Raw genomic sequence first — 24,462 nt, forward strand, 5'->3', positions numbered from 1 at the left:
TTTAGATCTTTTAAATTTTATCTATTTTCTTTGGCCTTTCACCTGCTGAAATCTTTTTGGATTCTAATTCTGGCATTTAGTTATTCTGTCCAAATGGTTTTTTTTATATAATCCAGTGATAATAATGCCCCTGTTTTGCCTGCATTGATATGCATCCAAATGCTTTCCATAATGCTTCCCTTGACTGGTTCCTTGGACTTTCCCACTAAAATATAACTTTTTAATAAGCTCTAATTTTTAAAATTGTAATTAATTTAAATTTAATTTTCTTTCATTTATTTATTTTTGCTCTAATGATTTTTACTTAACCTATTCCCTTTGAATCAAGTATAACCTTTTAGATTCATATTACAATCTTAAGCCCCATTCTACTAAAGACCAGTGATACCTGTGAGTTTAAATTTGCTTTCTTGTGTCAGTCTTTCAAGTTCACCTTGTTCATTGGGTAATAAATTCTATTGCATAGAATCTTGACCTTGAAATCAGGAAAATTTGGATTCAAATTCAATTTCATTCACTTACTGGCTGAATGACTCTGAGCTAGTCATTTAAACTCTTTGAGTCTCAATTTCTTCATCTCTAAAATAAGAAATATTTTATCTTACAGTGTTATTTTAATAAATAGATGAAGAAATGTATTTAAAACTAAACATAAAATTATTGTTAGTATCTATTGTATATAATATATTATCAATTTATTAATAAATCTATACTTTGTGTATTATATTAGCATTTTATTTAATTGTACTTTGTGCATCAATTTCTGGGACTCCTTTCTCAGCTTTGGTTTCATATGAATTTACTGGTATTTCTATTGATGCTCATCTTATAAATTTTTTCTATATGGTATCTAGATTATATGCAGATATATCAATATATTTATTTGTATATAGGTATGTGTATATATACATATACATATAGGGGTATGTGTGTATGTATATTTGTAAGTTTACTTTTCTTTCCATCCTTTTCAGCATAAAAATAATCTTTTTGATCAGGTTTTCAAGACTTGATACATATATTTTGTTAGACTTTATTTGATTTGCTCTTTTTCAAGGAAGAGTCCTACAATCCTATATTTTAAGGCATGGTCTTGACATCTAAATGCCATTTTCAATACCATCTTATTTATCAGCTGTTGGCTACACCATTTCAGGCTTAGGGAATGGAATATGCAAAAGCACAGAGTTGAGAGAGGACAGCATAAGACCAGATTCTGGAGAGTAGTTCAGTTTGTTTCTAAATGTAGCATATATGAATAGTATAAAATAAGATAAATTTATTGCCTGGAATCAGATTATAATGGATGTTGGATGATATCATTAGGAATTTGTACTTTATTTCATAAACAATATATGGCTACCGAAGGATTTTTAGGAGATTAGTGATATGATCAAAGAAAGGCATTCAGATGATTACTCGGGCAGTGGTGTGAAGTATAAGCACAGCAAGACTAATTAAGAGGCTATTCACAGTGGTCTAGATATTTAGAGGCAAAAATAAACAATTGAATTAGTATGATTGATGTCAAAGTGAAAAGAAGAGAAAATTTGTGATATTATGAAGGCAAACCCACAAGAATTTGTCAACTGATTGTACATAGACACTAAGAAAGATGAAATGGAAGAGGAAATAATCAAAGATAACACCAAAGTTATGAGATTGGGTGACTGGGAAAATAATCATAACATTAACAGAAACAGAAAAATTGAGGAAAAGGAAGTCTATTGGGAGAGAAGGAAAGGGGTTCAGTTTGAGATATAGTCAGTTTGAAGTGCTGGCCAGACAATCTCCAGAAGGCAACTGGAGAATGAGAAGTCTGGGAGGACTTGGTGGGAGATAGAGTAATGGAAGTTTTCTCCATACTCCATACTCATAATAACTGGAGCTGTCAGATAAGATACAATAACCTTAGCTAAGGCTGAACAAAAAGTACAGTGTTATCAAAGATAAGGAAGGAAAATGTACAAATGGAACCTTAGCCTTGACAAAAAGTCTATCTTTCTTTTGAAAATAGAGGGAAGGGAATAGATGGTAGATGTGACTATTGAAAGGTATAGAGGAGTGTAGAAAGGAGAACTGTAAGAATTCTTATTGTGAGGACCTTAACTCTCAGTAAAGTAGAAGTACAAGTTGCCCATTGACAGTAGTTGCTGAAAGATAACAATGATAGTGTTGTATTTAATAAAGGCAGATATAGTGGGACACACCTGTTGAGTATAAGTAAGTTGCACAAACACAAGAACAAGAATGACTTGATTTGAGTACTCTTATATTCCTCCAAAAATACAAATAAGGGATTAGGAAAGGATTTAGAAGTCATTTCTCCAAATAAAAATGCAAAACACAATACCAGGATGAATAAATATGGGTGACCATAATGTGTTGTCCGAATCCTAGAAAACTGGGATCAGTTTTGATCTGCTCAATGGAAGTAAAAGATATGTAGATTTTGGAGAACATAACTAGCCTGATCCAGTGCTTTATTTTTGTATTGTTAAAAGGAAAAAAGAACATACAAAATATGAACCAACTTCTCTTTCACTCAGGTAAGTCTCATGGCAGAGAAATGTTTTAAGAACTTTTGCTCACTGTATTGTCTCATCGTATTGCAAATGTTCTTGCAATTCTTAAATCTTTTAATGCTCATCCTCATCCCTCCATGCTGAGTCTTTGCCAATCCACTTTATAGTGCCACAGAATACTTGATTCTCCAACCCCAAACTTATTTGATTCTGTGTAGGAAAAGTGTTCAATGCCTAAGATCCCTCAAAAAGGCAAAGATCCTATGTAAGAGTTTGAAAATAGAATTCTTAACCAGAGTCTCTTCTATATTGCAGATGATATTGCTGTCTTTACCAAACCGCTGGTAGTGTCAAATGGGGACAAAGGTTTCTTGACCACCTCTACCCTTTTAGCTACTGATGGCACGAATAAGCCAGAAGAACTTCTTTTTGTAATCACCTCTCCACCTCAATATGGTCAGATGGAATACATCAGCTATCCTGGAGTCTCTATCACAAACTTCAACCAGATGGATATTGCAGGTCAGAAAGTCTGCTATGTACACAAAAGCAAGGCAGCTGTTCCCAATGACATGTTCAGGTGAGTCCCATTGAAGCTTCTACATACCTTTTCCTTAGAATGACAGGATAAGGAAAAATATTTTTGAGGTCCTTTTTCAGAAGTAGAACAGCCATGTAGCTAGGAATGGAGACAATTAGCTGAAAGTAACTAGGTGGCACAGGATACCGTAATGAGCCTGGAATTAGGAAGACTTGAATTCAAATTCAGCCTCCACAGGTGAGTAACACTAGGCATCTGTCCCAGTTTCCTCAGGTGTAAAATGGGATAATAACAGCATCCATTCAGCAGAGTTGTGAGGATCAGATGAGATAATATTTGCCAAGTATCTATCACTGAGCTTTGAATGCAGTAGATGCTTAATAAAACCTTTTTTTCAAAGTTTGGGGTTACTACAGTAATATAAGGATGAGGAAAGATGATAGGGATCTAAAGTAGGGCTGTGACAATGTGTGTATGCAAGAAAATGTAGAACTCCCATATTTATTAAATGTAGAGAATGGTACAGAGACAAAGAAGAGGTTTTGATCTTTGGTAACTGAGAGGATTGAATTGTTAAAAATAGAAATAGTGAAATTAGAAAGAGTGAGTGTTAGGAGGAAGAATGATGGGTTTTGATCTTGCTAAGTTTGAGATGCTTATGGGCATTCAGATAAAGCTGTGAAATGAATTAAGGAGGAAAATATTATGGGCTTGAAGAAGTTGGTTCATATGGGAATCATCTGCATGGAAGTGATCATTTGAACTCATAGAAGTGAAAAGAACCAATGGGAGAAAATATGGAGGTAGAAGAAAAAGACTGGCACCCATAATATGCTTAGAGCATAAGAGCAAGATGAATCAGTAAACAAAACCCAAAAAAGAGTATCAGAAAAAGTAGGAAAAGAACCAGAAGAGCAACATTTCCTGGAGAAAGATAATTTTTATCAAAACCTTATTGTTTTGAAACTTCAAAAATGTGTTTATAGGTTATAGAAGTGAGTTCTCTGGGTCATTGGATTCCTCATCCTTGAAATAAAGGGACTGAGGTCAGATGATCTCTCTAGGGTGTAAGTTCCAGTGCTATGTCCAAATCTTACTTTGTAATTTCATCTTACTTGTGTTGCTGAGGTTGATTTGAACAGATTTCCCCAATGCATTTATAAGAGGTTTAAAGTGAAGAGGGTTTTTTTAAAGTGTTTTTAATTAACCTGGGGAAACGGATTGACTAATTTTTTTTTTTATTGGTGAGACAATTAGGGTTATGACTTGTCTAGGGTGATACAATGTCAAATGTTTGAGGCCATATTTGAAATTCAGTTCTCCTGACTTCCAGAATGGCTATTTGGTCACCTAGTGGCTCCAACATTACTTCTAACACTTGGCCTGATTAAATGTGAACAAAGGAAATAAAATTCTCATTTTCATAGAAACTTTTCATTGTTACTTGTAGAATCAGAGTTTTTAATATTGCATATAGGAGTGTCAGCAATCACAACTCTTTCACAGTTGGCACATGAACTTGAGGTTGTCACTGACAGCTGCTTTGATGCTTTCAGTTGGGAGGAATCAGTGATCTGGTCTGATTACTGGTGTGTGTATTCTCTCCACCTGTGCAATTTGAAACCCCTTTACACAGCATGATGCAAAGGCAAGGACTGATTCTGAAGTCAGAGAACCGGGGAATCACATCTTCCCTTTTGAGCTTGCCTGCATAAACTTGGATAAATCATCTTTTTTCCCCTCAGCTTTAGTTTCCTCTTGTATTTGAAAAAAAGGGAGGAGGGGGTGGGAGGGAAATGTTTGAATAAGACAGTCCCTGAGGCCCCCTCTAACTCTAGTCCTATGATTCTATGGTCTTCTAATCCTGTATAATTAATGTTCTTGTCTTTCTGTAAATCATCCAGAGAGGACCTACTCAGTGTGCTGGAGGCTCTACTTTATTTCATTTTGATTTTTAAAATGTTATGGATCTTAATGTGGCAAATGGGCAGTCATATGTTATCTCTCACATGACTCCACTCATACCCTTGATGATATAATCTACACAACTGGAATTTTGAAAAAAACCCCATTTAAAAACCCCCTCTCTCCTTGTCCCCACTTCTCAAGATGGCTTTCTCTTTTCCTTTGGGTTGCTTACAATTTTTATTCTTCTGACATTGTTGCACTGCATGAATTTCAATCATATACAATTGCCAGGATAATGCTGATATTAAGTTATAATATGATTTCATGAGATACTTAATTAGTAGTAACTTTAGTTGATACTTGAGAATGCAGAGGGTTTTTTGGGGGGGGGATGATTTGGACAATCCATGTTTTTTTTTTAAAGGAAGTTTGAAGTGTTCCTTGTTTTCCCCTCTTGATAGATTTCTCTCTAAGAAGCAGAGATAAAAGCATTGGATTGGTCTTTCTTGTTAAAAAAAGAAACAAACAACCCCCCCCCCCAAATTTACAAAAACCGGCAGGCTGTAGCAACTTAGCATTTGAAGGAATCACTAAGAATTTCTAAGACCAATCTCTTGAATTTGTTTCCCTTATTCATACACTTGACTTTTGATTCATCTGATTCTGTACCACCACTAGCAGCAGCACTATTCTCATTCAAGGGCCTCCTTGAAAAGGAAAAGAAGCAATAAAGTATAGCCTGAGGGGTCTGTAAGTCTGGAGAGAGGGGACCAGCCACACTCCTTTGTTGGCATGGGTGGGTGATGTTTCTAAGCTTATTGAATGCATCCTCAGCTTCAGGGCTTCTCTCTTTCTTCTTAACACCAGCTGGTAGAGCCACTCCCTCCTGCTGCCTCTCTGGGTCATTGCCCATGTTCAAAAGTGAACCAAAGGTGTTAATTAGACAGTGTTAAATTATAAGAATGGTGAAAAGTTCAAAGCATTGCAAAACAGTTATTGCCTATACCATAAATCCTTAATGAATTCCCTGTTACTTGCTGACTGGTGTGACTTTCCAGTAAATCACATAACCTTTCTGAGCCTCAGTTTCCTCATCTGTAAAATGAGACTTTAAATTAGATGATCATTTCAACTTTTAACATCTAGGATGATATGACTCTGTGATCTTAAGCAATTAATTGGGGGACATGGGGAGTAGAATATTTTAAAGTTAAAATTGTTGTTTTTAAGTTGGTGTAATTATTCAAACTATACTAACAAAAGAATTGCCTAGTAGACAGGAACATTGCTGTACTTAATAGAGAAAATGTTTTGGAGTTAGTAGAATTATTGTTTGTATGTAAGTACCTCTACTGATAGAAGACAGGTTTTTTTTAAAGTAATTTAAGCAAGTTGCTGGTTTTCACTATTAAACTGTATTCTAAGAAATGGTTTGCTAAGCTAGAGTGAAATCCACACTAGACTGTCTGAGTGATCACCAATTATGGGTGGATAAAGTTCACATTGGATTTTATTCAACTGAGCTAATTGGGGCCTGAAGGTTAGAGTATTCGATAATCTTAACAATATTAAGAATAGTCAAATTCACATAGCATTTTAAATTAAATTTTAAACTTTCACATCTCTCTTATGATCCTCCCAGCCACCTTCTGAGACTGATGATAAACATTGTTTTCCTTATCTTAGAGGTCACAAAACTGGGGCTCTGAGATCAGTGATCTGCCTAACAAGTTGCTGATCTGGGTTTTGAACACTTCTTATACTAGTTTGTCTTATTTTATAGACATGGAAACTGAGAATAAGAGATGAAATAACTTGCTTTTACTACACAACTAGTAAATGGCAAAACCAAGATCATGATCTGTCTTGAAATATTCAAAAGATTCTCATGAGGAAGGATTGTACTTGGGTTTGTTGGCCTTAAAGGACATAACTATGAGCAATAGTTGAAATATGGTAGAAGCTGAAAAAACACAGATTTAAGCTTAAGCAAAGGAAATGCTTCTAATAAAGATCTCTATCCTTGAGTAGAATGAATGACTTTGGAAGGAGGGATTTCCTCATCACTAAAGAGATCTTTAGATAAGGGCTGGCTGAGAACTTCCTGGGGTTTTTTGAACAGGAGTTTTTTTTTTTCCCTCTTTGGTTTCGTAGCTTCCAAGATCTTTCTGAACTCTGAGCCTCTCCATGACAGCATCAGAAAAAGTCCATTATAGAGAAATAGGACAAGTACTTTAGAGAAGCAAACCCAGTCATAGGAAGTGTAGATTGGAGATAGGATGGAGGAATTGGAGGATGGGAACAGGAGTATGAGCAAAGGGACAATCAGATTATTGTTTCAATTGTAGGGGAAAGATCATCAGCCCAACCTTTACTTCTTTGGGGACTGGAACACCAAGATGACCCCAAAAGTGACCAAGCACCACAGTGCTTGGAACTGGAAACTTCCAATGGCAGGGACTAGGCTGTGAGCCACAATGTTGAGACAGCTCCCTCCAGGGGAGAAAGTGAAGACCCTACACTCCCTGTCCCCCAACTCCATATCAGTGCCTTAGAACAAGGTCCTGGAGGCAGTGTGGCATAATGAATAGAGCTCTAAGCAAGGCAAGGAATCTTTCCAGATGCTTAGCTCTGAGTAATCCTAGTCAAGTTATTTAAATTCTATTGGTCTCATTTTCCTTAATTACAAAAGGAGGAGTTTGGACTCCATGATCTCTGCAATTCCTTCCAGCTCTCAAGTTATAATCTATAAATTCCTCTGCTTTAGCTATGGCTCTGAATTTACTTTTTTGCCTGGAAGGGACGGTAATCAGACATAGGATTTGTCTGTGCTTGTTCTCACCTCTGAATCTCAGGTCTGTTCTCTGATTAGTGACAATAGATTTTCATTGGTAAATTTCTGTTTTCATATTTGACTTGTCTGTTAAGGACACCTTGAAATGGATTTTTGATGAGCCCATGCTCTTAAATCGTGGAAGGTGGCCAATGAATAATAAATATTTTGCTATTTTCCTAAGTCATATTGATATAGGAAGAGATAGATATGAAACCCAGTGATAAAAATCTCAAAGCACTTTACAAAATAATACCAAAATAAAATGGTACATTAGAAAGTGCACAAGAACTGTAGTCAAAGAACATGGTTTCCAATTCAATTTTGCCTTTTGTGATTTTGGCAAGTCACTTTTTGCCACTTATGACTCAGTCTTTTCTTTTATAAGATGAAAAATTTGATACTTATGGAATATTGCATATTGTTGTCAGACTTTTACAATATATTGGCTAGTTTTGGATTAAAAGGGATGGCTGTCTAGAAGAAGGAGGGGAGGGATACATTAAGACAATATTTCAGCTTCTTTTTTCATTGAATTGAACCCTTTGAGTTCTAAATCCTATGATGCTATAAATTTTTACCTTGAGATAGACAAAGTAAAGTTAAAACTATATTTAAGTTCAACTATCCAATGTTAAAAATGATTTATAATGCATGGACTTATGTATACGTCATGGTAGGGGCAGAAAAGTTTGGTAATTGAAGGGTGATGGAGCAGAGAGGAAAGAATATAGGGGAAGGGGGGAAAGATAAGTCATTTTTATTTTAGGATGAGAAAAATCTACAAAGTTTAAAAGTTAATAATGAACTTTTCATGTTGAAAAAAGTCATTTCCATGGTTGGCTCAGCAGTCATATGAGCTTCAAGGCAGAGATTTGGTATAAGGGAAAGAATTTTGACCTTGGAGTACAAGGGCTGGATTCTAATCCTTACTTTACTATTCATTATCTGGGTAACCTTGTACAAATAATGACCCATCTGAGTATACCCATATAAATTGTCTCAACTATAAAACAAGAGGGTTGAACAAGAGAGTCTTCTAAGCTCTAGAACTAAAAATCTAAATCAGTGTGTAGAGATTGAGAACACTTTCAGAGCTAATAGCCCTCTGTTCATCCTCTTTCAACTTCTTTCCCATTATTATAGCATCTACCTTAATCAGAGGCAAAAATAGTTCTTTATTTGTTTTTTTTTTTTTAAGTTGGGAGAAAGTTAAAATGGAATCATCTGAAGTAACATCTTCTATGTCTCATTTTGATGTTTGGTTGGAACCTTACATATTTATAATGGAAGAGTCCAGCATCTGCCCGAGACCCATATTTTTAATCTTGTTGTCTCACTAACCCAATAGTGCACCACCATGCTGTTTGTCAAGTGGCACTAAACCAAAGCTGAAAGCCTGTTTTAATGAAAGTATGATGGTGATGCTTTTTAAAAATTAAATATATGCAACTAGTCTAATCACCCAAATTTATGCTACTTGCTATTAGAATTTGGCAAGGAATTTGGATGGGTAGAGGAGATAAATTCTGTGGCAGAGAGTTTAGGATTTTGTTTTCCTCTTCTCCTTTTTAGCGGAAGGAATGGCAACAGTAATTAAATGGGGGAATTTAATGATCAGATTTTGCCTTCTGAAAAAATATTTTTTTGAATCATAAATTTCTCCTGCATTGTTTGGTGCTGCTGGCCTGGAAGAAAGATTTGGCAGCATGCGCTGGGACAGATGACACAGAGTGATTAGCAACCTGACTGCAGATGCTGGCAGCCGGGCGCTAAAAGAACATGCTAATGTCCTCCATTTTGACATGCAGGCTCTACTCCTTTTTTTTTTAAGCTGGCACTGTTTATGATTCCATTTTTATCTTCTAAATGCCATGACAGATGGCAGATTTTTCAGCCAATTCCATTGCCAAGGAAATATAGAAAGCTTGAACGCTTTACCATGGTAATGGTGATATCAAACCATGCCACAAACCCTAACTAAATCTGAGATTCATCCCCCAGATTTCATGAGAATGATGGTGAGCTTGGCTGCTTACTCCTTTCCCAGGGGGATAGAGAGGAGGATGAGTGGTGAATGGAAATAAATAAAATGGCCACAGAGAAAGAGATGCTGCTTTGATAGTACCAACCAATACATTTTCTGGAGAAAGGAAGATAATTTTAAAAATCATCTGCTTTATAACTTCATAAATATATTTAGAGGTTATTTTTTGGAGTCATTGGGAAACCACTGGGAGATAAAATTGACTACGATCTCAAATTCCTTGTCTATAAAATAAGGGACTGCAATTAAATGACCCTTGTCAAGAATTCTAGTTCCATTCGTATGATCCTATAATCAAATCTTGTATTGTAATTTAATCATCTCACTTACATTATCTTAGATTATGATTGGAGCATATTTCCTCCCAAATATGTCTCTAGAAACTTGAAGAAAAGGGTTTGAATTTTTTTAGAATTAATAATGGGGAAGGAGTTGACTGTACATATTACTTTTGACACTTTTGATACCTATCTTGGTATAAGAGAAATAGTGTTCTTGGTTCATGTAAACTTTCAATGTTACTTGTTTCATCGTAGTTTTATACTTGACCTAGCAATGTTAGTTATCACATCTCTCTCACTGTTGGCACATGAGCTTGAGGTCAGCTCTGACAGCTGCCTTGATGCTCCCAGCTGGGAATATGGTCCTCAGTAAACATATTTCTTACTCATATATGGTCTCTGGCCTGCCTACGCTCGTTCCCATCTGTCTGATGGCAGAGTGCCTGTTTACAAGTTGGTCAAATCCTGATCATCAAGCAGTGATGCCAGACAGTGAGAGGAGTTTTAGATGGACAGCCTGCCTAACATAGGAAAAAAAACCTCAGTGACCTCCAAAAGGTTAGGGATGCAGAATAGATTTTAGTGATCCCAGGCCTAGCCCTTCTAGGCCTGTGTTAGTTAATTTTTTTTTTTTTTTTTGGTTCAAATGCCAACACTTCATTATATTGTAGCAGAGAGTCCAAGTCAAAATATTAAAATAAATGATATAAAATGGTAGCCTTCTAGTATAAGATGCTTGGAAAATATGTTGCATAATCTTGTCAAGTTAATTGAAATGTATTAAGAATGTCAATAGCACAGTAGCTAGGGCACCAGCCCTGAAATCAGCGGGATCTGAGTTCAGCTCTGGCATTCAATACTTATTAGCTGTGGATAAGTCACTTAACTCCATCTGGCTGGCCAAAAAGAAAAAAAATTGTCAGTAGATAATTGTTTTATTGTCATCAAATTTTAATAATAATTGCTAACATTTTTATAGAGCTTATATAGTAATTTACAAACATTATCTCATTTGATCCCCACAACAATCCTGTGAGTAGGTGCTGTTGTTATCTCTATTTTACAGATAAGAAAATCGAGGCAGACAGATTAAAAAAGACTTGCTTAAGATCACAAGGTTACTAAGTGTCTGAAGCTGTATTTGATTTTGAGTCTTCCTGCCTCCAGGTCTAAAGTAGAGACCAATTAAGTAAAGGCTCATTTTTTTTTAGCACCGATATTATTTCAGGGATGCCTTATGCCCAACTCATGAAATTCCATGTTCTACCAAGGATTTAAGTTTTCAGATTATCCCAAAGCAGTGAAGGAATGCAGAAGTGGGCATTAGGAAGTGGTAATATTAGTCCCACTAGCAATCATGCAGAAAAAGCATCATAAAGAATGTTATTAGAAAAATATATGAACAGAAACAAAGATGGGCTAAACATTAACAAATTCATGGTATGAATGATGGATAATTTAAATGCTCCTTTGATGTTAAGAGATAGAGAGAAAATATGTGATGTCAAGAGAAATAAAGATCCTCAATGAATGTCTTGTAGACATAGAAGTGAGGACTTGCACATGGTTGAGTTGTCATCTCTATGGTTCGTGGGATTGCCTATAGCAGTGATACCCTGATTCCATTGGAACATCAAAAATTGCAGTAATAGTGGCCAGAATCACCATTTTTGTCCTGCCTTGGCTTATTGAGGCTAAGTAAGATGGGAGTTCTGCATATTCTAACAAGAAAGACTGGTACCTGAGGGAAAACCAAAACATAACAACTTTAAGAGAATGCAAAGTCAGAGTTGTTGAACCCTGACTAGTTTATAGGCTCCTCAGCTGAAAGAGTGAATCCAAAGCAAACTCCAAGGTTTCAAGGGAGCTAAAGAGTGAAATAGTGTGGAGCAAGAGCTGAATTTGGAGTCAGAAAACTTACTCCCTGTGTGGCCTTAGGTAAATCACTCCCTCTCTGAGGCTTTGGTTGAGAAAGTTGGACTAGATAGCCTCTAAGGTACCTTCTCATTTAAGAATGAAGAGAATAAGAATTTCATAGACTAAGGTCTATGAAAGATGAAGACATGCTACCCGGGCAGAGGATTTAGCTGAGCTGATTTACAGTAAACACTCCCATAGACTTATAGACTGTCATGAGATTAACATGCAAATATTATTTAATGCTAATAATTATTTAATATCAAAATTTATTTAATTTCAGTTTTATATGTATGAAGAAACCAAGATCTAGAGGAATAAGTGACTTGGTCTAAAATAATATAGGCAGTAAACATTAGAGGCGGAATTATAATACAGCTCTTTAGGTTCCAAGAGTAATATTTAGTCCACTGTGCAATTCTTTCTCCATGTTCTAGACATTTATCAAGTAAAGATTAAATATGTTTCTTGTACACAATGAGTTTACAGATAAATTTAGTTAGATTGACTATCACTTTTTTTGTTTTAGTGCCAACTCAGGTTTGTTAGTGACTTTTTAAGAATACTCATGACCAAAGCAGAACTAGAGATCATTACTGATCACAAAATAGAAAATTTCGATTATACCAAACTGAAAAGTTTTTGTACAAACAAAACTAATGCAGACAAGATTAGAAGGGAAGCAATAAACTGGGAAAATATTTTTACAGTCAAAGGTTCTGATAAAGGCCTCATTTCCAAAATATATAGAGAATTAACTCTAATTTATAAAAAATCAAGCCATTCTCCAATTGAAAAATGGTCAAAGGATATGAACAGACAATTCTCAGATGAAGAAATTGAAACTATTTCTAGTCATATGAAAAGATGCTCCAAGTCATTATTAATCAGAGAAATGCAAATTAAGACAACTCTAAGATACCACTACCCACCTGTCAGATTGGCTAAGATGACAGGAAAAAATAATGATGATTGTTGGAGGGGATGTGGGAAAACTGGGACATTGATGCATTGTTGGTGGAGTTGTGAACGAATCCAACCATTTTGGAGAGTAGTTTGGAACTATGCTCAAAAAGTTATCAAAATGTGCATACCCTTTGATCCAGCAGTATTACTACTGGGCTTATATCCCAAAGAGATTATAAAGAAGGGAAAGGGACCTGTATGTGCACGAATGTTTGTGGCAGCCCTTTTTGTAGTGTCTAGAAACTGGAAACTGAATGGATGTCCATCAGTTGGAGAATGGCTGAATAAATTGTGGTATATGAATATTATGGAATATTACTGTTCTGTAAGAAATGACCAACAGGATGATTTCAGAAAGGCCTGGAGAGACTTACACGAACTGATGCTGAGTGAAATGAGCAGGACCAAGAGATCATTATATACTTCAACAACAATACTATATGATGACCAGTTCTGATGGACCTGGCCATCCTCAGCAATGAGATCAACCAAATCATTTCCAATGGAGCAGTAATGAACTGAACCAACTATGCCCAGAGAAAGAACTTTGGGAGATAACTAAAAACCATTACATTGAATTCCCAATCCCTATATTTATGCCCACGTGCATTTTTGATTTCCTTCACAAGCTAATTGTACAATATTTCAGAGTCTGATTATTTTTATACAGCAAAATAATGTTTTGGTCATGTATACTTATTATGTATCTAATTTATATTTTAATGTATTTAACATCTACTGGTCATCTTGCCATCTAGGGGAGGGGGTGGAGGGTAAGAGGTGAAAAATTGGAACAAGAGGTTTGGCAATTGTTAACGCTGTAAAGTTACCCATGCATATAACCTGTAAATAAAAGGCTAGTAAATAAAAAAAAAAAAAGAATACTCAGGAGAAAAAAAATACAATTCTCATCTCCACCTCCCTTTCCCCCTCAAAATCCCCCAAACTAGGAAGATATGAGTGTCTTATCTTTCATTCTTTTGGTGGAATTGTTTAAAAAATAGCACAGCCAGACAAAATGCTCCATTTTATGAGTCTATATTCATATGTTTTATGAAAGTTCAATTCTATTACATTCAATTAAACAAGCATCTATACATTTACATTATACATTTCTGTGTAAATATAGATCTAGAGTTCTCAGAGGGAATTTAGATCAACCACCCTCTTTTTTACACATAAGGAAACCAAGGGCCAGGAGGTTAACTGATTTCTCCAAGATCACACAAGTAAGGTGTCATAAGTGAAATTTAAACTTTCTTATTTAATATCCTTGATTTTTTTTCTCTGTACATCAGTGAAAGAGACTTTTAAAAATGGGGCTGTTAGTTTAAAAGTGAGAAGGCCTCCTTTGAGAAGTCTTTGATTTTTTTTCATTTTAGAGTCACTTCAAGGCAAATACCTCAGTAAAGGTGTGTATTATCATTTCATTCCAGTAGATGGTGAAACAAGCATCCATGCTGAAGGCTACCTTGCCTCTCTTTGCCAGATTCGTCGTGAGCAATGGATTAAGGACAAAGAACGGAGTGTTTGAGATTATGCTGGAGACTATTGACCAAGCCTTGCCTGTGGTGACCAGGAACAAGGGGTTAAGAGTAATGGAAAGTGCCATGGTGCTCCTCTCGCCAGACATCCTTCAACTTTCTGACCCAGACACTCCAACAGAAAACCTCACATTTCTTTTGGCCCAGTTCCCCAAATATGGACAGCTCTATCTTCGGGGGATGGTTCTCACACAGCACAATTTTACACAACAAGAAGTGGACAATATGAATGTGGCCTACAAGCACCTGGGAGGAAATTCACAAATTGACCAGTTTACCTTTGTGGCTACTGACAGGACAAATCAAGGTTTTGTTGTAGATGGAAGAGTGTTGAATGAACCTGTTTCCTTTACTATTCAGGCAAGTATGAAAAGTCCTCCAATCACTGTCTTCTATATCTATCACTAAATCATTACAAAAAAGTTTCCCTCTGTTGTTGTATAATCCAACATGGGAACCTTGCCTTACATTTTATTAGCTTTTAGTCTGTTTCTGAAGAAACCATAGGGTTAATTGAGAGTGATCATGTTAGCATGTTAGAAAAATAGTTATTAAGTGCTTCCTATGTGCTAAGCATTGTGCTGAGTGCTCAGATACAAATAGAAAAGGAATGCAATTCGTTATGTCAAGGAGCTCACATTCTAGTTGGAGAAGACACTATATATAGGAATCACAGAGTAAATAGAAAAATACAGAGGTCTCAAGGATATAGCTATAATACGAAAGATAATACTTAGGAATCCTTAGGATTTTTGAGGATGTCTGACACACAAGAGCAGTCTACCACTGCTTTAATCATTATAATCTACAGAATCATAATAAATGTATAATACCTGAATGAATTTAGGGTTTTTTAAAATATAGTTTTTATCTCATTAGTCAAAGAGCAGCCCAGGTCTCAATTTTATTCATCATTGGCTTGATTAAAATGACATTCCTATATCACATATCACCCTACATTAAAAAAAAGAAATAGAGGTATACCTTGGGTATATCAGAGTTCCTTTGATATTGAAAAAGGGAGAAAATGATTATATAACCTCTCTTTGTTTGAATTTTTCTTTACTTTGAATATTTTAAAAAACAATCTAACAGTTTGATTCAAGAAGCATATATTAAAAATTAAGGAAAGTCCTGTGCACTGGAGATGTAATGATAGAAAACAAGCAATCTTTTCTCTTAAAGATCCTACAGTCTAATGTGGGAATTGTGGCATGGATACAAGGACATATGATGCAAGAAGGAGAAAAGAACAAATTTAGATGAAGTGATTTAGTGAAATTTAAGGAGGAATTAATCATTTTTAGCTGGCGAGAAGAGGAAAGACTATTTTGTTTAATTCTTGCTTGAACTCTAGTATATAAAAAGTTTGGTTTGGATAGATATGAAGGGAGTAAAGACGATGTTGGAATACTTATTAAAGTACTTATTATTAGTAGTAGTATTAAATACTTATTAAGTAGTATATAGCAGAAAAGAAGGAAGTGTGATGAAGTTGACACTATTGATGTGAGGGAAACCTTTGGTGATGAGGCTCATCCAAAATTGTGGTCTACTAATATCTCCTCTAAAATAAGAGCACCAATCTAATTCAAGATATATGGGTTCTTGGCTTACCTTAATGATAATTTCATCTTTCAGAACTTGGAAAAAAAAGAAAAGGAAACTATTCTGGATCTCATTCTCACCAGCAAGGAAGACTTGATTGTTAGGGTGGTTAAGAAAAAAGTCTGTGAGGAAAGTGACCCCTTCGTCTTAAAATTTGTGATAGAGAGAAGAAAGGAAGAGTCAGATACACATGATAGTTTTGGAGAGAGCAGATTGCAGAGGGTTCAAAGAAGGGAAATGTGTGGGATATCATGGACTAAAATTCTATAGGGAAAGTCAACCTAATGAATGAAATCCCTTTTAAGAATGAAATTCTAAAAACTCAAATGGAAATAGTTTTGATGAGAAGGGAACAGAAGAGTTATCTAAAGAGAACAAATGTATTTTGACAGAAAACTGATGATTAGTTTATATTTTAAAAAGAAATGTACACAAGATGAAAGTGAGGATAGATAATGGAGGATAAAATAATCCTATAAGAAAAGTGGAATGATCTGAGACTGGTGAAGAATGCTAAGAACAACAAAAATGTTTTTAATTATTTGAGGTTTGGGGAAGGAAAGGAATCTCAAAGAAGGATAAAAACTTAATGTTGATAAGATAATGAAATGAATGAAGGAGAGGAATCAGATATTCAATTCTTATTTTGTTTATTTCCTCTTTCCTCCAAAATCTAAGACTATATTATTACTCCCATAAAACATATGAAAAAGTGTCAATAACTACTCACTTATATGTCTGAGTTCCTGTCTCTCCCAAATTTTTGAGATTAGTCTACATATGCATCAAGGCATATATGATGAAAGTAGGAGAAAGGAACAGATGGGCTTTCACAAATTATATTATGTAGCAGAGCACATCTTCATAGTTATGTAATCAATTGAAAAGAGTGGATATTATAAGATTTCCATTTTGATTATTGGTTATGTATCATAAAAAACATTCATTTTAGTATCACCAGTATTACCTTAAAGCCTCTTCTGTGCATGTTAAAATTATGTGAAATGTACCAAAGAGATTTTTAATTAATTGGATGGTGTCTCTCTGGTTATCAAGGGAGTCATAAAATGGGGTGATGTATATTCATGAAAGGTTTTCTTCACCATCAAAGGGCCATCTCTTGTCATCCTGATCTATATCTTGCCACTGGACCCATATGGCTCTGAAGGAGAAAGTGAGGATGGTGACTTTGCATAACCTAACCCTCACTTAAATCCAATTCACTTGCATGTCATGGTGTCACCTCCTTAATGTCATGGTCCTCTTTGAGAAGGAAGGCAAACAATAATCTTCACTGTCATGAAGAATATATAGCACAAAGTCCAATTGGAAAAGTTATTTCCCAAAAATTATGAAATGCCAAAAGACCAAGAAGATGATGATGACCCTGAAAATCATGTGAAAGTTGGAAATTGTGGAAGACTTGAGAGAAAAGATGAATTCTATTTTAGACATTTTGAATTTGAGATTCTTCAGGGTATCCTGTTTGAGGTGTCTAAGAGGTAGTGGGAGACAGGTGGCTACAGATGAAAAGAGAGACTAAGATTGAATATGTGGATTTAGGAAACATCAGCATAGAAATGATGATTGTACCCATGGAAGCTGAGGAGATCACTAAGTGAAGTAGTATCCAGTAAAAGGAAGAAGGGAAGGATCGAGGCATAAGGGGTACTCAGACTTAATTTATATGATTTGAATGAAGATCCAACAAAGAAGACTAAGAAGGATAGATAACAAGTACTTACTAGATGTCCATTATGTGCCAGGCATTTTGCTAATTTCTAGAGATACAAAGACAAAAAAAAATTCTCTGTTCTCAAAGAGTTCACAGTCTACAGTAGAGACAGAAAATGAAAACTGTAGCAAATTGTGTCATAAAACTTAATCTGCAGAAGTATCCAGTAGGAGATAATAAATAGTATCAAAGACTGCAAAGAAGTCAAAAAGGGAGAAGACTAAGAAAAGCCTATTAAATTTGGTAATGTGGAGAGGGCAGTTCAGATCACCAGTGAGATTAGAAGCCAGCTTGCAGAGAATTAAGAAGAGAATGAGAGGAAAGGAAATGGAGGCACTGAGTGTGGGCACCTTTCTCAAGGATTGTAGTAGGGAATAGGAGGAAACATATAGGAGGATCAAGTGTAAAATGATATATTTATAGGCAGCACCTAGTCCAAACACCACATATTGCAAATGAAAAAAACTGAGGTCCAAAGAATGGAACTGACTTGCCCAAGATGACACAGGAAGTAGTAGAGGCAGAATTTAAACTCACATCTTCTGGTGTAGGGCTCCTTTTCTCTTTCCCTTCCTCCCACCTCCTCTCCCCTAGTTAGCTAGTAATTCAATATAAGTTAAATATATGCAATTCTTCTAAACATATTTCCACATTTATTATGCTACACAAGAAAAAAATCACATCAAAAGGGGAAACATGGTACTCATTTATTCAATGAACATTTCAAGAGTTTTGTACTAAGGGCAAGGGAAATACAAAGTTTGGTTAAGATATGATTCCTGTCTTTGTAGCGTATGAATTTAGTGGGGCGGGGGAGGGTAAGAAAATACAAAATAATATACCATGATAAGTATATTACAGAGATATAATATGCTCCATAAAATATAAGGGAGAAAGTCATTATCCTTATGGGAATTATAGGAAACTTCATGCCATTTGAATTAGGACTTAAAAAGTGGATAAGAATTCAACAGATTAAGAAGGGGAGAAAGGAACATTTTGAACATAGGAAATGATGTGATCAAAAGCATAAGAGGAGGAAGGTCATAGAGCATATTCATGGGATCAAGAGATGTCCAGTTTGTTTGGAGCATAGATTATGGTAAAGGATATGAGATAAGGCTGAAAAGGCAAAGGTACATTAAATTGTGGGGCATTGAATGTCCAGAAGAGAGATTTGTTTTCAATCTATAGATAATAAAAAAACCCCCACACATTTCTAGAAGATGAGTGACATGACCAAAAGACTAAGAACCAGCAGAACCCTGAGCAATGCAGCTACCATGGGGCCCTATCCAAAGAAGAGCCATTATTTGGAAATATATGATTCTCTGAGATCCATGAGACCAAAGAAGCCTGGGCCAAGTGATCCTTGTGCGATTGTGTTGACAGGCCTCTGCTATGGATCATTATTTTAAGGAGCAGTGCAACTTAGGGCAGACTTTGTGGATTTGCCAAATGAAAAAGATAAATGAGTTTTACCGAGACTGGCATTTAAAACCACACATTCTTTTATAGTCATTTTGTATTTGTCTCTTTCAGATGCCATAATCAATTCTTGTAGTCATCCTTCACAACACACACACACACACACACACACACACACACACACACGCATCATCATGATCATGATCATCACATTATTGCTGCTTTCTTTGGGTTTGGCATTTTCTGTGTAGATTTCCAGGCAAGTCAACATGAATCATCACTGGGATACAGGCTTCCAAAGTTAGCCTTGTTTTTAAATATTTTTAATTGGGTCGACTATCCAGATTTCCAGTATATTTTACTTGGAGACTAATTTTTAAAAAATGTACCCTCCAAGACATGAAGTTGTGGACATTATTGATGATAATGAGGCAATATAAAGCAAAAGTAAGATCTACTCAATTTGATTTATTGTCTTTATCAATTCTCTTTATGTTCATAATTTTGTTTTGTTCTTGCTAATACTTTTCTTTTGCCCCTTGTTTCTTCCCCAACTATTTGTAATATCCCTGGAGATTCCCAATGACTAGTTAATTCCCCACCCCCCACAAAACTTTTCCTCTTCTGTCTTCACAGTTGGAAAATGATATATATTTGTGTGTGCGTCTATATATATATATATATTTTTTAACTTGGCTGATATTTGCTCATATGTGCTAGTGTCTTATTGGCTTTGGCACATTAAGTTGATTATAGTATTTTTTGTGTGATTCTATAATTTATTTTTTTCTTTGCTTTTAATATAATTTTTAATTAACAAAATTCTCTGCCCCTCCCATTGAAAAAAGAGAAAAAGCAAAATCCTTCTAACAAATATGCATTCTATTATAATATTTTTGAGAGACTAAGGAAACTAGAGGCAGAGAGGGATTAATGTGATGCTTCTAACTTAGTATTGGTTATGAATTTTTGGGAACACACCATTCTTCGCTCCCATCCTCTTTTACTCAACCCTTTTCATCTCCTAAAAGCAAAATGACTGGGTAGGGTTAAGGATGAATTCTGGCTATAGATTAATGAAGATTAATTAATAAAAGAAACTTCCATTTAGTGACATAATCAGTTAGAAATGAAAAAATGTGTAAAATATTTTAGCCAAATCCCATTTCCCCTTTTCCTTTTTAAACTAATTTGTGGAAAGAGAAGGAAGATCTAAAAAATAGGAACAAATAAAATACTATATTCCTTTTTTGTTCCCCTACCCTTTTCTGGTCTTTTGAAGAAGAAATTAGGAAGGAATGATCCAGCACATTTGTGCCTCTTAAAATAAAAAAAAAAGACTTCATAATTTTTTACATTATCATTCATTCAGCCATTTAATTAGAAAACATTTGTTGAACACCTTCTGAGTTCCACAAGTAGAATACTTTGCTGGATAAATGCGAGGGATAAAGAAGCGAGGGAGATAAAAAGTTGAGATAAGATTCAATTGCTACTCTCCTGAAGCTTATAATCTTATAAACTCTTAGAGCTATGAATAGCTCTACTATTCAGGAAATATCTGTATAATTAATTATACTAATTTAGGTGGACCAGTTGGATAAAAAGGCTCCACATATTATACACCTGAAACATCCTTCCCAAGTGGAGCTTCTCAAAAATGGTTGCTATGGAATATACATAACATCTCGAGTCCTGAAGGCTTCTGACCCTGATACAGAGGACAACCAAATCATCTTTAAGATTTTACGAGGCCCCCAGTATGGACATCTGGAAAATACCACAACAGGTACTGGTTTTCTCTTTTTTTTTTTTTTTTTTTTTTTTTTTTTTATTTAATAGCCTTTAATTTACAGGATATATATACATGGGTAACTTTACAGCATTAACAATTGCCAAACCTCTTGTTCCAAAGGTACTGGTTTTCTCAATCCTCCTAATTGCTCATTTTAAAATACCCAATGGTTTACATCAAGGATTGGAGTGTGAGAGAGTAATTTAATTAAGTGCATGACCATTTGGTAAATAGTCCCTGAGGCTTTGTGATAGATGCAGTTTATAAATCAATACTAGTACTAAAGAGGGTTTCAAGTCAAGTTTCCCTAATCCATCTTGAATGGGAAAACCAAATGCAGAGTCACAGCTGTTTATTGTTTACAACTTTTGTTTTAGGTGCCAGATTGTAATATGTACTAAGTAAGGTACACTGTCAGATCTAAATTCATATTTGTGACTTATTTCCAGTTCTATCATGAAATCTAAATGGTGTCAATTCATTTTAAAATGTCATTTTTAGTTGCCTGATGATTTTTCCCAGTAGCATAACATTTCTGCCATGTAGAGACAATGGTCAAAGTATTACGCTAGAAAGAATTATGATAATAATGCTACAAAATTGCAGCATTCTGCTTCTGTTCCCTTCTGTTCCCTTTCTGCCCTAGTTTTTAACAAAAATCTTTAGACAAAATTTTCCTGAGGCAAAGAAATGGGACTCTTTCAATCAGTCAATCAATAAACATGTGTTAAGAGGCTGCTATATATATTCTAGGTACTATACTGAGTACTGGGAATATGAAGAAAGGGAAAAGATAATAAAAGATACACATAGGACAAATTTAAAATAATCAAGAGAGGAAATATTAGGGAAATTTTCTTATAGAAGATGAAATTTTAGCTGGATTTTGAAGGAAGCTAAGAAAGCTAAGGAAATCTGGAAGTAGAAATGAAGAGGGAAAATCTCAGGCATAGGAGACATCCATCTCAGTAGTACACATTAGGAATTGGGAATTATGATGAAAATTTTATCATGTCTGAAATATGGCCCTTGAAGTATTAAGAACTTCTTGAAAACTGATTTTAATAACAATGATAGTTGATATTTACATAGCACTTTCTGATTTACAAAGCTCCATAGTTATACAAATTAATCAATACCAGAGTTGGGATTAGAACTCTGATTTTTTGACAGTCGACTCCGGATTACTTTCCACTATATCATAGCTCCCCTCTCCCTTTGTTGATCTTAATACTTTTTTTTTGTCATAAAACCAAGTAACTATATCATTTTATTAATTCTTTTTGAACTGACATATGCCAAAATTCCTTTATTCTTTCAGGTGAATTTATTCAGGAGAGATTCACTCAAAAGGATCTAAACAGTAAAGTCATTCTTTACGTCATCAATCCATTGTTAGAAATGAATTCGGATAACCTGGAGCTTCAAGTCACAGACCCCACTGGAAATACTGCTGTCTCTCAAACGTAATTTGTTTTCATATTAAGTAGGTTAGCCTGTCATGTATGGTGGCCATAAAACTTGCAGTCAATTTCAATAAACTAGATTGAAAGGTTTAAGGTGAGAAGTTAAATTTCATCAGTTCATAGCATAGAAAATAGAAAAATGTAATAAAAAGAAGTTTCCTTTTTATTATTGTCCTATAGTGAAAGGCTATTAGTTCTCTGAAGTAAGGAAACATAAAAATTATTATGTTATATCTGGTGGTATGTGTCATGCATAAATATGAATATATCCCCACCCCCATGGCTAGGATCTTCTTGTCTTGGCAGTACATAAGGGTTTAGAATTATGAGTCAGCCAATCTCTTGTATAACATCTTGCAGCAAGAGGTCACTCTAGGACTATGGTAATTACAGTCTTTCTAAAATACCCAGGCCAATAAGAATGAAGGGGAAAATGAGACATTGTACATCATGCTATAAATATATTTTAATTTATGTATTTAAGAGTTTTAGCAAGGCCTATTTGACAGCATTTTATCCCATTTGACAGAAGCTTCCCTCCTTCTGCCCCTGACAAATTCCCCACCTCCAAAATAAGATCAACTACAACAGCCAGGCAACTGCTTTTGTGACCTAGGGTGAGAGTTGTAGGGAAGAAAAAAAAAATAGAATGACAAAAAAAGTGTGACATTTAGAATAAGGGTAGCAATACACAGCTAGGTGGTACAGGAGATAGAGCACTGTGATTGGAAGCAGAAAGTGTAATCTTTATGAATTCAAATCTGGCCAGTTACTTAATCCTTTTTGCCTCAAGTTCCTTATTTGTAAAAATGATCTGGAGAAGGAAATGGAGTGTTCAATATATCTGCCACGAAAACTCCAAAATGTGGTCACAAAGAGTCAGATATAATAGATATGACTCAACAACAATTTTAAAAACTGTCTCCTTCAGAGCTAACAAAAATAATAGTTTTTAATCCTTTTTGATTTCTCTATAATATTTGACATGGTTGACTATCCTCTCCTTCTTGATACTCTTCCCTCTCTGGGTTTTTATGACATTGCTGTTAGTTCTCCCCCAACCTGTCAGACAAGTATTTCTTATACTCCTTTGCTGGGTCATTTTTCATATTGTACCTCCTAACTGTGGGTGTATCCTAAGGCTCTGCCCTAGACCTTCTTTCATCTTTTTTTCACTCTTTCTTGGTGACCTCATTATTTTAATTATCATCTTCATAAAGCTGATTCACAGATCTGTCTGTCCAGCTCTATTCTCTGTCTTGAGCTCTGGTCTTACATCACAAATTGCTACTGAACCATCTTAAACTCCACATGTCCAAAATAACTCATCTCTTCCCCTCTAAACCATACATATTTAACATTTCCCAATCCTTTAGATTACTGAAGTCCACAATTTCAGAATTATCCTCAATTCTTCGCTCTTACTCTGCATATTCAATCACCAGATATTTCTATTTTTATCTCCATAACAAATATACCTGCTTTCCATACAATCACCACCCTAGCTCAGTCCTTCATCTCCTTTTCCTTTGATCATTTTAATAACTTTCCAATTGATCTCCCTGTCTCTGATCTTTCCCTATTCCAACCCATTCAGTGACTTCTTAAAAATACATTCTGATTATACTCAATATGAGCCTGATCCCTATTCAATAAACTCCAATGGCTCTCGGTAATCCCAAAGATCAAACATATAAAATCCTGTTTGGTTTTTAAAATCCTGTACAACTGGTCTCAATCTGTTCGAGTTTTCTTACACATGGCTTCCTTTCATATTAACTGGGGTCTAGCCAAACTAGTTTTCTTGTTGATCCTCATACATGGGCACTCCATTCCTATGATTTTACATTGGCTTGACCTCCATACCT

The 24,462-nt window shown here is 35.2% G+C and overlaps 1 protein-coding gene across 6 annotated transcripts in view; it reads left to right on the forward strand.

Moving 5' to 3' along the window:
- The window catches only part of FREM1 (FRAS1 related extracellular matrix 1), a 151,654-nt gene that overhangs the window by 94,976 nt on the left and 32,216 nt on the right, over window positions 1-24,462 (forward strand). For 2 of the 6 annotated variants that reach the window (XM_012543371.3, XM_031946382.1), the window contains exons 24-27: window positions 2,841-3,105; window positions 14,508-14,922; window positions 20,921-21,122; window positions 22,450-22,594. In XM_012543371.3, the coding sequence (XP_012398825.1) occupies window positions 2,841-3,105; window positions 14,508-14,922; window positions 20,921-21,122; window positions 22,450-22,594 (1,027 nt within the window). Of the gene's footprint in view, window positions 1-2,840; window positions 3,106-14,454; window positions 14,923-20,920; window positions 21,123-22,449; window positions 22,595-24,462 lie in introns of those variants that run through there. The other 4 variants (XM_031946624.1, XM_031946680.1, XM_031946431.1 and 1 more) reach the window with 4 other exon arrangements.

Source organism: Sarcophilus harrisii, chromosome 1 (assembly GCF_902635505.1).
Source record: "Sarcophilus harrisii chromosome 1, mSarHar1.11, whole genome shotgun sequence".
In the NCBI taxonomy this organism is placed as follows: domain Eukaryota; kingdom Metazoa; phylum Chordata; class Mammalia; order Dasyuromorphia; family Dasyuridae; genus Sarcophilus; species Sarcophilus harrisii.